Source organism: Mizuhopecten yessoensis, unplaced genomic scaffold, assembly GCF_002113885.1.
Source record: "Mizuhopecten yessoensis strain PY_sf001 unplaced genomic scaffold, ASM211388v2 scaffold2255, whole genome shotgun sequence".
In the NCBI taxonomy this organism is placed as follows: Eukaryota; Metazoa; Mollusca; class Bivalvia; order Pectinida; family Pectinidae; genus Mizuhopecten; species Mizuhopecten yessoensis.
In genome coordinates, this window is record NW_018404455.1 from 839,605 (window position 1) to 856,975 (window position 17,371).

Sequence of the window (17,371 nt, forward strand, 5' to 3'; positions counted from 1 at the left end):
GAATCGTTATATGACGTCTGTTGATTCAGCCATCATATGACCTCTGTTGACGCCAATAGGTATTTGACCTATGTGTTGACAAAACCCTTATATGGATCAATGTTGGCATCAATCGTCATATGACTTATGTCTTGTCAAAAATAGTCAACAGCCTATCTTATCATGAATCATTATTTGACATGTGTGTCGGTCTCCGTCATCATATGACATGAGTGTTGATATATATTTGTATGTTCTTACAGGATAACAAAACGCAAACAAAAGCTTGAAGTAGTTTGTGTCAGACACAAGACACCATGTTATGTTTGTAATTGTTTCTTTCATATAAGTTAACATATAACAAAATGTACACGCAAAACAATTTAAAGGTCTCTGAATATACACACTCTCTGAATATGTACAGTTTCTGGATATATAGTACACCATAATTTCCATGCAGAAGATTTAGTGAATATGAATTTTCATTCATAAGGTGGGATAGCACGGTGTCTGTGAAAGTGACCGTGAACGTAAAAGCTAGATATTCTAATCCTGTTTGCAAACACCATCGATTTGTGCTTAAAAATATAATGCGTTCAACTTTGATAGTCTGAAAGAGGTGTTGTGGTTTAAACATGTTTATACGACTGTAAACATACGTGTGCGTTTTATATGGTCTATCTTACAGGTGACCTTTTAAACAACTCGAAGAACTGGGGCATGCTGATGCCTAATAGACGTTTCAATATCGCAAATAAAGGTTTATAACCTTATCGTGGAGTAAAGTCCATTTGTCAGTAGCAGCCATATGTCTTATGAATTAAAGTAGCGTCCTGTCTTCAGATACGAGAAGAATGAACAATCATATTTATACCCTGGAATGGTTTCCGTTTAGCCTATGGAAGCGTTAGCCACCATATCACCAAAAGATTAGTGATCATATCAACATATACAACAGTCAGTACTGGTAGAGTTTCCAATTGTTTGATTTAGCTCAATCACCCCTGACGACACATTTTAATTATCCCAATTCAAAGGTTTGAATAGTTCATTATGAAATGTCAGGGGTGGATGAGGTTCTATCCTCTAGTTCTAGAACTGGAAAGGTCGTTGTCTCTGGTTATGTCTCTTGCATTGTTCCTTGACCCGCGACATATTGTGACTGATGCTAATGTCTTTGTAGGACTCCCAGTTGACCCGCGTGATCAGTTGTTCTTGCAGCTCTTCGTCCGTAGGATAGGGGGACACCTGTAATGGATGATAGTTCACAGTAAGATGAATGTCATTTCTAAGAACAAAAATAAAAGTACTAACTTGTCAAGGCTATCGTGATACACAAAGAAATGTCTGGTTAAAAACTTTGAATTTATTTCGTCCAACAGATCATGTGACAACCCAATTCATATGTCGTAGCAGACATAGGTTTAAACTTCAAAACAAAACGGTATGAAAATATAACCTAGTTATAAGTTGTTAAATAACAAAGAGTAAACAAATACCGAAAGCACATCCGGATATGACGTAGTTTTTGGTCTGTCGAGCTAAACACTGTCGAAGGAAACCAATATTTCTTAAAAGTAATCATTTGAATCCTTTATTGTCTGTTTTCCACATTAAGACGGAAACCAGAAAATGGCTGTATATCCCCCTTAATCTGGACAGCGGCAAAGGCAAAAAATATTACTTTCTAAACACGTGACAAATTGTTTGTAGAGATTTTCGATACCGTGATAAATTTATTGGGTTCTCGCCACCTTAAGTATGCGAGTAATCCATGGCGACGATTAGTTCTGTATCGATCTGGAGAGAAATATTGAGATAAATGTATTAGTATTCGCATCTTCACACCACGTGACATGATATCGCTGTACTCCAGACGCTTGTAAATGAAACGTCTAATAACTTCGTTATCAACTTCTCAAAACTCGCTCGGTTAATCGGAAGAACTTCCCCAGATGTCTGCTTTGCCGTGGTTTTCTATGGCGGTCTTGCTGATGGAATTTAGGGGTATGACGCAGGTGGTTATATATTTATACAATCATGTTTATTTCGACACTTCCATTTTCATGTAAATATAATTTCTATGCATTTGAATATATATATTCATATCAATTCAACTAAGCTCTCAAATTCATAAATTTGAAAATATTGAAACCTATATTACTTCCGACCTTAGATTAGAATTTTTTTTATTTATTTGACACACATCCTTTGTGGTTATCATTGAATGATGGTCAACAGGTTTTAACTGGGTATTACAGTGTTAATGGCTAGATGAGCTGTTATCACTTTTTACGCCTACTTCACTATGACATTTACGAGAGTCCAGAGTTCATCAGGGAATTGATCGGCCCAAACAAACGCGGTGATTAAAACGGTTTATTCTTGATAAGACATTTTTATATTTATGGGCGATTACATGGATTTTGTATTAATCCAACAGTATTTGACAATTTTTTTTTTGTACTTTTTTCCATCGCTAACACGTGACCTTCCATATAAGGGCACGTCGCATGTTCTGGCAATATGCGTGTACCTGCAATCCACTTTGTCATTCCAATCTCGATCGGTTTTGATTGATTTTATTCGTTCTTATCAGGGAACGTCGGGCCGACAATTGAATTCCATTACCAATCCCAAGAAATAATTAGAAATAATGCACTACCTAATAGGCACAATCTGTTTGAACAGGCTCAATTTATGAAAAAGACATCCCATTCACTCCATCGGAATGCAAATTGCTATAAAACAGCTAAATATAACTGAACACTGTCATGCACGTGCCATCGCCCTAGCACTAGTTGTCAGTGTTACGTCGAGTTGGCCTCTCGTGCCGAAATACCGCTATCGTTAGATGCATATATAACGGGAAAGGTCACGCGAGATCTAAATGTCTGTTCGACTTACATAAGAGAAAGAACTCAGTGGTAATGGCGCTTCATTGTCCGAGTCAAGATGTGTTTGGTAAAAACACATCAAACAACCGCTTAACGTAAACACATATAAGCACATTCTCCCCCTGCGATGTTTCAATTTGATTTGATTTCACCATGGAGAATACGTGTTTGCAGTCCCGACGTAATTAACTTGGAAAATTATCCGTGGTATTGTCTGCTTAGAACACACGCTGGCGGGAGTAAATTTGAACAGACAACATCATGTTATGTAGATACTAAGGTTTCAAACGTCATGTCAACTTTCTGGAAGTCAAATAATCAAACGTGTCTCAGACAACCTATTTGTCGGTCAATTTATGCGCATATCATACTTGAATGTTTCAAGTGTAAAAGCTCACGTCGTCTTCAAAGATGAATCAGCATATACCCCATTGCTGTTTCGATACCTTGAGACCATCAAGTCTCTACGGTAGGCGGATTCAAATAGTGCACATAGTAAATTAAACAGTCTAATTTACTAATAGATTCCCACGTTGAACAAATGCTACCAAGTCTAGACATAATCTAAAATGTTCATGAACATTGACAAATGGCTTCGTTATTATAAAGGTTAGGCACCTATCCCGGCATGCATTATTCTTTCACTTGTATAAGTATCTATTTGGATTTTGTGACTTCAACAATATTGCCTCCAGAAGCGTTGATGAGGTTTTCTTCATTCAAACATGCATGTCCCGTGCACTAAAGTCGGCATTTCGTGTGTTTCATTGATCCCGATAGAACATTTTACATTTTAAATCAGAAATGGGAGTGAACTAGTTCATTCTTTGAGAAATGACATTTTTTATATCGGAATGATTTTGTATTTCGCTGCTTATTGCCAGGGTTCGGAAATGTTAATGTTCGTCATGCACGAAAGGGCTGGGCATTTCATAAATTGCCTTGTGCAAGTATAGGGGGCTGTAGTTTTATTTTATACTCGGAGGCCGGACACATGAATATGGGCTAGCGTCCACACACACGAACACATATCGAACAAAACCGCAAACCCATCCATCACACATTATATCTTAGACAATTCATGAAAACTCCATAAAACCTTCGAATTGATTGATGTCTGCAATGATCTACCAGATATTTCCAAACTACCCGTCAAGATCACCCAAGCGTTTGAAATATACTGGGTGACCAAGACGTCAGTGTAGACACCAGACACCCCGTATCTGTGATAGTACGTGGCGGGATCACTACCGGTTATAAAACCATCGAATTTTTTATGTTGTTATTATTTTTGTTATTTTTTGGTGAAGTTTGTGGGATGCTTTCGCGAATAGATTTTGCGATATGTGATTGCTCGAAATGTGTAGATACAAAGCAGAGTACTGTATTATTTTAGAAACCTAGTGTTCGTTGTTCTGATAAAACATGAATGATTCCCGTATGTTTTCTGAGTTCCCGACGGTTTAAATATGTAAACAAGATATCATCGTGAGTAGTCAAAGCTTTGTAATAATTGAAGAAAAATAAGTAGAATTTGACCTGTTAACTCGGCATTGAATTGTGTAAAAAATATTATGGTTACTTAGTTGTTGGTATCTGTTCTAATATATTCCTCAATATCACGTCCCCGCTCCTTGTGATAATGCATCTCCTTAAGATTGTCAATTACTTGTAAGAATAAATATCCCCATGCAAAGTCAGAGATGTTATAATATATTTACCTGATTGGTCAGTCTGTTGACCATCTTGTGATTAGTCAGACATATTATATCTAGCTGATTGGTCAGTCTGTCGACCATCTTAGGATTAGTCAGAAATATTAGATCTACCTGATTATTCAGTCTGTCAACCATCTTGGGATTAGTCAGAAATATAACATCTACCTGATTAGTAAGTCTGTTGACCATCTTGTAATTAGTTAGAAATATTATATCTACCTGATTGGTCAGTGTGTTGACCATCTTGTGATTAGTCAAACATAGTATATCTACCTGATTAGTAAGTCTGTTGACCATCTTATAATTAGTCAGAAATATTATATTTACCTGTTTGGTCAGTCTGTTGACCAGCTTGGGATTAGTCAGCAATATTACATCTACCTGATTATTCAGTCTGTCAACCATCTTGTAATTAGTCAGAAATATTATATCTACATGATTGGTCAGTCTGTCAACCATCTTGTAATTGGTCAGAAATATTATATTTACCTGTTTGGTCAGTCTGTTGACCAGCTTGGGATTAGTCAGAAATATTATATCTACCTGATTGGTCAGTCTGTCAACCATCTTGGGATTAGTCAGAAATATTACATCTACCTGATTATTCAGTCGGTCGACCATCTTGTAACTAGTCAGAAATTGTATATTTACCTGATTAGTAAGTCTGTTGACCATCTTGTAATTAGTCAGAAATATTATATCTAGCTGATTGGTCAGTCTGTCGACCATCTTGGGATTAGTCAGAAATATTATATCTACCTGATTGGTCAGTCTGGCGACCATCTTGGGATAAGTCAGAAATATTATATCTACCTGATTGGTCAGTCTGGCGACCATCTTGGGAGCCTTCTGTAGGTGTTGTTTGAAGAGTCGGCGGCTGATTCGGACACAATCAGCTCCATTACTAACTACTATCAAACTAGGCTGAGGCTGGTCTTCGAACACGATGTATTGTAGACCCTGCGAGTGGACATCAGTTTAATGACATTACCAAACAACAGTTAGAAGAAAAGCAACAATAGATAGATCAATGTGGTTTGAAGACAAATATCAGTTTTATGTAAAAAGGTCAACTTTCAGTACCGTCTTAGCCCTGATATTGTCAGAATTTTGTGGACAATGAAACGTCCTTGACCTTATTTTGGAAACCTACGGCGTCCAATACAAAATTATCAAATAATGAAAACATAAACTATACAGTTTATATGTCTATAATCTCATCTTATCGTTACTTTAAACACAGGTTATACATTTTGCTAATACAGACATATATTATTAGGCAAGTCACTGCTGACAGTACAGTGTTAGTATTGGTAGGTCTGTATCATTATGTCGGATTGCCTGTGGGTCTGTTTTTGTTATTCTGTTTTCATTTAATAATTTATGCATATAATTAACATGTTTGGGGATGCACAAGTGTTCTCTCTATAGATACTCTACTCATGATGTCTATCATCAGTCCAGCGTGACAAGTGCAAGCTAGAACAAGTGATGATTTAATTCTATTGTAAATATTGTAAATATCCTCACTCAAAAGAATGGCAGCCCATTGGATTATTCCACAATCAAATATGAAAATTAAATATAATATAGTTTATGATGTTTCAAGAGTTTCTATTTCACCTCTTAAATCTTACCTTCACTTATATCTACATGTATCTAATAAAGATATTTTTTATAAATAAATTTCAAATTTTCTTCTAAAACTTTCTGGTGTTTACATTTTTCTTCGTTACGTGTAATTGTCCGTTACCTGTCAATTGTTGAACACAACAAAGGAGAGGTACGGCCCATTAATGGACAAAGCGAATATTTTACTTCATTTTACACTCTAGCATTTATGTACGATGATAACCATCGATGATGATACAATTACAGCTGAATCACCCCAAAATCGTTTGTGTTGTGCAAGGATCTGAGGACGGTATGAATACTAGGATATAATAGAGAATAAATGATATAAGAAGGAAAGAAAATGCAAGCAGCTGGATTGTATTAAAAACATCGCATAAAAGTTTTTTATCATATCTACTGCATTTTTTATTGGTTGTTTGATATTTTTATCAATACTTACAAATACTTCGCCTTTTTTAAGTGTTTGTACCTTGACAAACAGAGGGTTTCTATCCGCCTCCGTCTCTTCATGTTCCTGTGTAGGTAAACAAATCAAAAGTGTAACATTTACTGGCGAGTTATATGTATACACAAGTATAGACATACGGCTAACATTCTGTTAACAGTCTGGCATTTGAAAACTCGTATCTATTCCTCGAGCTGTCAAACCAATGTTTGTATCGAAGTTATTGTTACACGTATGTGGTTCAAGATTTGAAGCAAAAAGTCTATCAATCAAATTATTTGTGAACGATTTCAGAATCACTTAAGGTGGAAACAACTAAAGTAAGGGCAATTCTGCAGGGGGTGAAAATTGCATTTTTTTCAAATCTTCAAAAGTAACTAATATAATGAGTTAAAATATATTTCAGAATCTTTTGATAAGCTGTATTCGATAGAAAGAACTATTTTTACCGACATGTGACAGGACTTGCAGAAATTATAAAGAAATAACAAGAAGTTCGGCATAAAACAATCTTATGGTACTGCATTGTTTGTTTGTGAAATTCTGATATCATAAAGGAATTGTGCGCTGTATCAAAGACGACACGAGAGAAAATAGTCCAAAAGGAAATGGAAGCTTTGCCATACACAGAGGGTGGGTGAGGTGGCAGATGAAACGGTGGGCATGTTTATATTGAGTTTTCACTTATTAAGATTTATGTGTGTTGTGATGAAATGCCACAGCTCAGCTCTGACAGTGCGATGAGGTGGCAGTGTTTTCAATGTAGTAAAAGCTGTCTCCGCACGTACTGTTTACTGGCCTAAACACGTGACAGTGGACCATTATGTACAAGTTTATATACCACAGGTTTGTTATTGTACCGAAGCTGACAAGACAGAAATTTAATCAGCAATTTGTTCCCCGTGTTTAAAAATCGATGGAAACCTACTCCAATTGGGAAACTAAAGTCAAATAATCACGGTGTTTGGAAGGGAAAAGGCATCTGCGCTCCCTCCATCTCTACATATATATATGAGGCAAAGAAGTAATTCCACATATATATATATACACATGTTTATGTCTGGGAATGATTTGGGAATTCATTGAGCACCAGTTTTAGCAATTCAACGGTTCTGTCGCCCAACAATCCTCTGAAATTGCAGTTTAAAATGCAGCATGCCTTCCCAATGGCTTTGAAATGTTACCAAAACCGAACTGTCGCATTACCTTGCTTTCTAATAAATCAGTTTTGATTATAGAATCTTCTTCAATAAGAGTTCGAAGACGCTGGGAAATGAACCATATACCTCTTATGTGTAAACAAAATATTCATTTAATGTTATAAACCATTATATATATAAATGAAGTTTCTATAAACGTGGTTCTAATGCATATTTGATCAGTTAAATATTGGTTTTAATCAGATCGAAAGTGAGACCATATCTTATTGAATTACTAGCCCTTTTACAATGAGCCGAATAAATATATATTTTGATTAAAGTCAAAATACAAATGTAAACTTCGCAATCTGATTGTTTTTCAAAGAATCTCATTACCAAAATATCTTCTACACACTACATTAAAGAGAAATACGTTAGTAGTGTTCAGCAATTCGACTTATAAATTGTCATGGCAATACAAAATACATTTTGTTACCTGCTGTCTAATGAGAAATGAAACAAAGCCACATACTTTCACTAACTAGGACTAGAAGCTGACATTTGAGGTATCGGAGGATTTATATGTATTACATCTGAATTCTTCGGCAGTGGAGTCCATCAATAGTCTTCATATAAAACGTTTTTAGAAGAAAAAAGGCATATCCAAAACTTATGGCGAACATTTAGTTTATCTTTTTTAAAATAAATGCATTTTTTGTTTTGCAATGCCCAGTTGGGAAAAGTGAAAAAGTTTCAAACCTATTTTATAGGCGATAGTCAGCATTTATCAATAGGAAAACAGGAAGACCTTTTTTTCCCCAATAATTGTCAGTTTCAATGTTGAATTTATCTGCTTTTACTCGAACACATAGTCATTGCAATCATCTGCGTAAAATAATGTAAAATTCATCCTAAAAATGTCTTGACGAAGCTATATGGTTCCTAGGAAAACATGGCCGCTCTTTTCAAGGTCATTTTTCGGTCTGAAAAGCTCTGCAATACTTGAATTTCATTTGAAATGAACGAAGTGACTAAATCTTCTTTTATTTTGATGTAGAAATAAAGATATTTTGTTGACTGTTTAGATGGGTGACTGAAAAATGCGTCGAAACATATCGCTATTCTTTATTTTACATCCCCTGTAAATGGTGTCGTTAACTAGCCACAACCAGGTTTGGTACCTACCTGTGTGATAGACACCGCTTGTCTGTGTTTTGTGTCCACTAAAGAAACAAAAACATCGATGCATACCTCATGTCTATATTGTTCGTCCCGAATAGAATGCATTGATACGTACCGCCAGTCTGTACTGAGCGTCCCAGTCGTCAAATATCGTCCTCCGACCTTCTCGTTTTTCGGGAGCCGGGTTACCGTTCACGTCCCGAATCTCCACGTTTTCTGTTTAATAAATGATTGTAAATACACTATTCTAGCTTTATTCACGTTCTTTAAAAAAAAGGTCATCTCGTCGGTACAAAGAAGGCACGCTAGCTGGACGTTCCCAGTATCATAGTAATCCTAACTACTGCATTAAAGGAAGGTCGTTTGACCACCTTGACAGGACGTTGGTTCCGATGTTGAAACTCTAGCTCTGTAATTGACACTTATGATACAACTTTAATAAGTTTAAACGTACATGTAGATACTATTCAATAATGGCGGATGGTATGATAACACTGGTATTATGTCGTTGTGCCGGCTGGGTACTATTAGTGTCAATGAATAAGTTCACGAACAAGAAGCAAAGTAAAACTTTTATGTTTTGAAGAGAAGGATTTAAAATGCATTCGGAATTTTGATTGAATGTCATTATGGCTAAAAGATGTATATGCCTTATATTACCGTTGAAGGCACTCAATTTACTGACACAGACTTTATGTGCAACATTAATAATACCATTCGAAAATTTAGAATTAATTATTAAATAGTTAATTACTATTCTTTAACAAATTACAATTTCCTTTTCAAACGATACAAATTTAATTCAAAATTAACAACAATCAGAAAAAAATCTTCACCTTCTTCTTTTTCACTTTTTTCTGTCTCGGTCATTGAAGTCAGTGTCCTTGGATTCGACTAAAACATAAAGCGTTGTTAGGATTTCGATGCAGGGGAGCAACTATTACGTGTTCAACCACGAACTGACCAGCAAACTGGACTTAAATTTGCGACAATATGAAGCCGCTTATCTAAAATAAATGTACGGTGTAAGGGAAGCAACTCTTACATTCTTACAGGTATGACTTGACAGGCAGATCCGTGCAAAAGTTGAATGCTAAAATCATGATGCAGGGGAAGCAACTCTTACTTCTTTTAAAAGTATGATGAGACAGCAATGCATAATACATTTTTCGATGTGTAATATTTTTCTCTCAAAGCGATTTTCGTTTATTACTCTCCATCCCTCCATACATTTTAGGAAGGAGAGGGGGCCGCTGGCGATCGACCCAGTCCAGTTCCGCTACATATTGATTATGAAAATTGAAAGATTTGTTAAGTTATGCTCGCAAGTAATCTGATTTTTTTTATCGAACATTATGTTTGCAACAATCCACGAGGTGTCTTTTGTATGATTGCGTTAGCATGCCATCGAAAAGGTATACCTTCTGATGTCGATATATGGCGGATTTGGCAAATCTTTCTCGACGCCCGGACGTGGGCGTGGTCATGTGGAAGGCGGTTGAGGGGCGGAGCACTTGGTCCAACCTTTCCAGGAGGGGTGCTGACTTGATGTCGTAGCTGAGATTGCTCCTGGCCGAGAGGGGGGTGTCCTCGCTACATTCATCGTCGCTGTCCATGGACAAGGCGTGAGGGATATGCAGACCTAGAAATTAACAAACAGTGACTAAGATTTTGCACAGGTAATTCTTGTTTTGTTATCTAAAACTACGTTAAGAACTTTTAACATTTCTACCAATTACGGAGTGTCCTTACTAGACAGATATATATAAAAAAAAAAAAAAATCTGAAGTTGACAAAATTATATTGGTGTTTTGTCACCATTGTGAACAGTGTTAACAACTAACAGCGACTATTGAGTGACCCACCCATCTTATCTTATGTAAAACAGATCTGACACCAAGTTTCACTAACCTAATCAAATCCACTCTTGTAAGTTTTTCATACTTTATACAAATAATGTCGAATTCCTTGTCAACGTTATTGAGGGAAGGGTGACAGACAGAGTTACGGACGTGTTCATACTCGTCCGTGGATTCTGTCGTCAAATGCCCTTTGCTATTGTGTGCACGTGCAATACATAAGGTCATATGAGTAGGTTGTCCGTAGAAGATGGACTATTCAAAGGCCGCCTGGAAGTGTCATCGTGTCGCAAACAAGTAAACACGGAGAATATAAACGGGGGAAGGAGTGTAGGGGTGAATGACGGATCATATTGATGATGTACGTACCGTTGTATCGGGCATGTCTGCTGTAGTCTGTGTCCCGGACGAGGAAAGCCTGGTACCCGTCCGTATGCGCCTTTTGCATGTGTCGTCCCGTCTTGTGACTAACTGACGGTAGTGTTTTCACAAGCTTTTTGAGCACCTGGATCGAACCCTACAGAAAACAAGGAAACGGGCACTTGCATCTCATCTTAGATATGGTACAGCTTGCCAGGACACTTTAGAAAAATATGTGGTTGTAATGAAACTTTGATACCATTATTTTTTAACTGTCCTCGAACTTATTATTCCAGGCCTACTACACCCACAAGTTCGCCGACATGTATAGCAAAGTCTTTCAAGACACTTAAGGTATTTGTCTTTGTATATTTCCTGAATATCTATGTATTCATTCATTTATTCATTTACATTCTTCTGTCTCTTTTACTATCAATCGTCCATTCATTTTCTACCGTTATAACCATTTTGTGTTGAGATAGTATCTCTTCCCGAAACATCCACTGGACAACTTTAAAGTACCAATCTTACCGACTTGACTATGTAGAGCCAGTCCGACCGTCTACTATCGAACTCCATGACCGTGTTACGTCTGGTGGAGAAATAGAATCAAGATTACACTTTTATAATAAATGGTGTCACGTGGTTATTTTTCGAATATTTAACCTTTCTTAGCCTTGATAAATGAAACGTATATAAATAAATATAGGTACACACAAAGTATATTCAAACAAAACCATAGTATAAACAGTTTAAAAAGGAAAGAGGCCAAGCTCGATAATCCACTCCTAACGCCCAGCCAATGTCGACGTCTAATTTTAACCGTAATAAAACAATAAAATTGTCTATTGTCTATTTTATACTTTTATAATCATTCAATGAAAAAACAAATACAAGAATGGAATCATAACCTTTTTTATGTCTAGGACTTTGAGAACATTTTTATAACACCAATAACGACTTACTGTACGTAGCTAGTCATAAACTGTTTCGGGTGATCCTTCAGTATATGTAAGGGCCAGCCTTGCAGAAAACTCTGGTTTCTGGTGGAATAAATATAAAATGTATCTGATATTGCGTGCGAGTTATCCCCCTTTACCCACCTGGTGCTGCGTGAAAGTATGTAGTACGTATACAGTGTAATTTAAGACCGATATGCATTCTCTTGCAAAATTCATCCATACATTGACTAAGGGAAGTGTATATTCCTTTAAGTCAGGTTATAACGTAAACAGTACCGTGGACAATTACTGCATAGTCTGGTCACACATTACACTTTGCTCCGATTGAAAACTTGTCGCAAGAATAGCATTACATTGCTAATATATATATTATATAAATATGCGACGTTAAATAAACATTCTTGTATTTTGTATCTTCACGGTTATATCAGCGAAAAACAAATTATTTTTAGTTGTTTGATTTTTCCACTGTGACATGTAAACAAATGTATTATATTTAATACTTTAGCATGATAAACTTACAGTAAAAAGGGGTCTACCTCGGGATCCAGCCTGTTTCCTCCCATCACTATCGTTTTGAAGTCCTTAGTAACATAACAATACGTATATCTATAATACAATAACTGTTTTGATTGTAAACTAATACAAGACTTTAATTGTTATTCACGGAATAAAATGTACTGTTCACACATAAAATCTTGATTATTGTTGATACCACTGGATATTGTCATGGCTAATTGTTGATACCACTGGATATTGTCATGGCTAATTGTTGATACCACTGGATATTGTCATGGCTAATTGTTGCGTGAATCTCCTACATGAAATGTATACTTTGGTTTTATCAATGTTAATGGTTATTTCGTAATTTAAAAAGAAAATGTTGTATAAAAATGACTGCATACTTCGTAATTATATAGCATAAACTTCTTATACATGTACGACGTGGTCGCAGCTTAAGTCGGAGTCTGTATCTATCATTATCATAAGTCGGAGTCTGTATCTATCATTATCTTAAGTCGGAGTCTGTATATATCATTATCTTAAGTCGGAGTCTGTATCTATCATTGTCTGTATCTATCATTATCTTAAGTCGGAGTCTGTATCTATCATTATCTTAAGTTGGAGTCTGTATCTACAATTATCTTAAGTCGGAGTCTGTATCTATCATTATTATAAGTCGGAGTCTGTATCTATCATTATCTGTATCTATCATTATTATAAGTCGGAGTCTGTATCTATCATTATTATAAGTCGGAGTCTGTATCTATCATTGTCTGTATCTATCATTATTATAAGTCGGAGTCTGTATCTATCATTATTATAAGTCGGAGTATGTTTCTAGCATTGTCTGTATCTATCATTATCTTAAGTCGGAGTCTGTATCTATCATTATCTTAAGTCGGAGTCTGTATCTATCATTATCTTAAGTCGGAGTCTGTATCTATCATTATCATAAGTCGGAGTCTGTATCTATCATTGTCTGTATCTATCATGATCTTAAGTCGGAGTCTGTATCTACAATTATCTTAAGTCGGAGTCTGTATCTATCATTATCTTAAGTCGGAGTCTGTATCTATCATTATCTTAAGTCGGAGTCTGTATCTATCATTATCATAAGTTGGAGTCTGTATCTATCATTATCATAAGTCGGAGTCTGTATCTATCATTATCATAAGTCGGAGTCTGTAACTAGCATTATCTTAAGCCGGAGTCTGTATCTATCATTATCTTAAATCGGAGTCTGTATCTATCATTGTCTGTATCTATCATTGTCTGTATCTATCATTGTCTGTAACTAGCATTATCTTAAGTCGGAGTCTGTATCTATCATTATCTTAAATCGGAGTCTGTATCTATCCTTGTCTGTATCTATCATTGTCTGTATCTATTATTGTCTGTATCTATCATTATCTTAAGTCGGAGTCTGTATCTATCACTATTATAAGTCGGAGTCTGTTTCTATCATTATCTTAAGTCTGAGTATGTATCTATCATTATCATAAGTCGAAGTCTGTATCTATTATTATCATAAGTCGGTGTCTGTATCTATCATTATCATAAGTCGGTGTCTGTATCTATCATTATCGTACGTCGGAGTCTGTATCTATCATTATTATAAGTCGGAGTCTGTATCTATCATTATCATAAGTCGAAGTCTGTATCTATCATTATCATAAGTCGGTGTCTGTATCTATCATTATCATAAGTCGGAGTCTGTATCTATCATTATTATAAGTCGGAGTCTGTATCTATCATTATCTTAAGTCGGAGTCTGTATCTATCATTATTATAAGTCGGAGTCTGTTTCTATCATTATCTTAAGTCGGAGTCTGTATCTATCATTATCTTAAGTCTGAGTCTGTATCTATCATTATCATAAGTCGAAGTCTGTATCTATCATTATTATAAGTCGGGGTCTGTTTCTAGCATTATCTTAAGTCGGAGTCTGTATCTATCATTATCATAAGTCGGAGTCTGTATCTATCATTATCTTAAGTCGGTGTCTGTATCTAGCATTATCTTAAGTCGGAGTCTGTATCTAGCATTATCTTAAATCGGAGTCGGTCTGTATCTATCATTATCTTAAGTTGGAGTCTGATTCTAGCATTATCTTAAGTCGGAGTATGTATCTATCATTATCTTTTCGGAAAATTAATTCAATAAATACGAGTGAATTACATACAAAAGGATAGTACAGTATATATATTTAACAAGAATCTTCCCTCCCTCAATTAAAAAAGTGGAATTTAAATAAAACGTTTAGACCAATGGTTACATGGCAACCCCAGAGGAAGTAGACACAGATTAGTTACCTCGGCGGAGACCCGGAGTAGCTCCGTGTACGTCTCTGTGATGATGGAGCCTTGTCGAGGCTTTCCGTGGTATATCCCAAGTTCCTGTAAGTTTAAAACACGGTTATAACAGGTTTACTTTTACGTCATCATTAACGTTCAGTTACTCAGTAAAAGTTGAAGAATTAAACATTGAATTATCAAGAACAAGACAGGGCATGATGTTGGAACCGCTGTTAAATTAACGGGTTTTCTGAATAAAACATTCACGATACGATTTTTCAAACTGTCTCAATAATTCGTTAATGTGCTAATCTTTTATTTAAATGACAATAATGAATATGAATACGTGAATATTTGCTAGATATTTTGGAATATTTGTAAGTGAAAAGTTCGCTGATAAAAATAACCTTAGCTTAACAGGCTACGTACAACCAGAAAAAGCGATCATGATCAAAGTTATGTCACCTTACCAGAATTATCAGTCAAATACTCAAAATAAAGACATCTTTCTAAAGTTCTAAAGAAATGTAAATTATGTCATCATTTGTTGTTTTCCGATCACAAATTTCAATATGTGTAATAATGTATGGTAGTTAGTAGCGTTAGTCGATCTTAACAATAATAATAACACCAGATAAAGATAAATGTCAGTGACTTTTAGAATCAACACTTTGCTAACTAGACGCTTCAAGACTCGGTTCCCGTTAGATTTATGCCCGTGTTAATAATGTATTAATGGATTTGATCAAGCGTATGTACAAAGGTTAAAAATCAAAGGAAATAACCAGCATCATCCATCAATCGCCATTATTAGCAATTCATTACACTTCACGAGCTTAATAGAAAATCGCATTATGCGGTCGAATGGAAAACATACGATCACACCATCCCAGCCAGCCATTCCAGCCATCCCAGATGTTTTTATAATAAACAAAACTTCTATTTTACCTTTGTTTTCGTCTGTGTGACATAAATAAAAAGTAAGAATGTGGAAAATATGTCCACATAATTTGTACACGTGTTTTATTAATTGTCAAATAAACGCCTATTTTTATTGTTCATTTGTAAAAGAAACGGGTAATGAAAGAAGAAAAATACAAAACACAATAAACCCGGAGAGAAATGTATTTAAAACAACAACATTGACCGACAAAAATAGGTGGGAATTGAGAACATGAAAGACTTGTATGATGATCCGAGATCATTATTGCTTGAAGTTTTCAGCTCATCAGTTTTCTCCAGGCAGGAATGTGAGGATGTGTTAAATTTACTTCAATTAAGAAGATGTTTGAATTAATTAATATACTCTCTTTTTTTTGTACGAAGTATGTTGTTGATCCAAATTGTTTTCATAAGAAAAGTCTCGTTTACACAAAGAACAGCTGACACATGAAATAATCTTCCAGTAGATGTGGAAGATCCGCCATCAGCCAGATATTTTGAATTCAAAAGGGACCAAAGTCAAGATTTCAAATATTTTTTATCTGCAAAAAGCTGACAATCAGGGGGGGGGGGGGATCCTGATAGTCAGAATAAACATACTTAACTTTGTATAGAGTGAATCAAAGTGCTTTATTTCATGGAGTATTACTACTATATAATTACCCTTGTTGTATTGTATATACGTTATTGATAACCCTTCTAACATTAATCTAGTTTTACCGTTGTATTAGTATCCTAACATAATTACTCAAACTGCACTCTTTTACTCCTTTTCACAATTATTCATCTTCCACAATAATTGGGTCAGTGGGTATTTACTCACCCCAAAATCGTCCCCTCGTTTTAACCTCACTAGTGTTTTCGCCGTTGATTTGTGTTCGTCAAGTTTCACAATTAAGACTGTAAAAAACAACAAAGTTAATTAAAAAAAACGTTTTAGCAAAACAAACTTCAATGCAATGGAACAAACTTAATCTGAACTTCAAAACTATGTCTAGTACCGTTTCATGATAACAAAGTTCCGCATTTAAAAAAAAAAATTGTGTGTTTATGTTGCCCTCCCTTCTATTTTGGTGTTTCCTCAGTTCCTGTTGCTGTCTTGTTTTAGAATGAATTGCGTTTGTGTTTTTACGCTGTGGTAGATTTTATTTCTAATATTTCAAAAAGATATTAAGACAAATTTTGATTCCATCTATACCAGCTTTTCAACATACGATTGTTTTTTGTCATGTTTAGCCTGAAGGAACAGTAACGTAAATATAGAAAGTTTCTGTTAAATGAAAAGATAGTCATTAACACAAGAGACGAACTAACGAATGGAACATGGGAAAATGTATGAGTCAGTTACAATAGTTTAAACAATAGATAAAATATTGCCTACATTTCTCCGTGATTCATCTTTCATTATCGACTTACTCTGTCCGTATATAATGATGTAATGATAACTTACTCTGT

At 35.4% G+C, this 17,371-nt stretch overlaps 1 protein-coding gene across 1 annotated transcript; it reads right to left on the minus strand.

The window, feature by feature from the left end:
- Positions 1-270: 270 nt before the first annotated feature.
- Positions 271-17,348, minus strand: LOC110445373. The gene is made up of 13 exons (XM_021489948.1): positions 17,333-17,348; positions 16,740-16,816; positions 14,993-15,076; positions 12,699-12,760; positions 12,180-12,257; positions 11,746-11,806; positions 11,224-11,371; positions 10,417-10,637; positions 9,832-9,889; positions 9,111-9,211; positions 6,669-6,743; positions 5,408-5,554; positions 271-1,227 (listed from the first exon to the last, which is right to left on the minus strand). The coding sequence occupies exons 4-13, from the start codon at positions 12,740-12,742 to the stop codon at positions 1,072-1,074; spliced, it is 1,089 nt and encodes a 362-aa protein (XP_021345623.1). The 5' UTR covers positions 12,743-12,760; positions 14,993-15,076; positions 16,740-16,816; positions 17,333-17,348; the 3' UTR covers positions 271-1,071.
- Positions 17,349-17,371: the final 23 nt, after the last annotated feature.

Excerpts from the sequence above, each read along its gene's own strand:
- LOC110445373 (XM_021489948.1), bottom strand. The coding sequence starts at position 12,742 with ATGGGAGGAAACAGGCTGGATCCCGAGGTAGACCCCTTTTTACT. Across the intron at positions 9,212-9,831 it reads AAAAAGTGAAAAAGAAGAAG|AAAACGTGGAGATTCGGGAC; the intron begins GTGAAGATTTTT and ends TTTATTAAACAG. Across the intron at positions 6,744-9,110 it reads ACGCTCAGTACAGACTGGCG|GAACATGAAGAGACGGAGGC; the intron begins GTACGTATCAAT and ends TTACCTACACAG.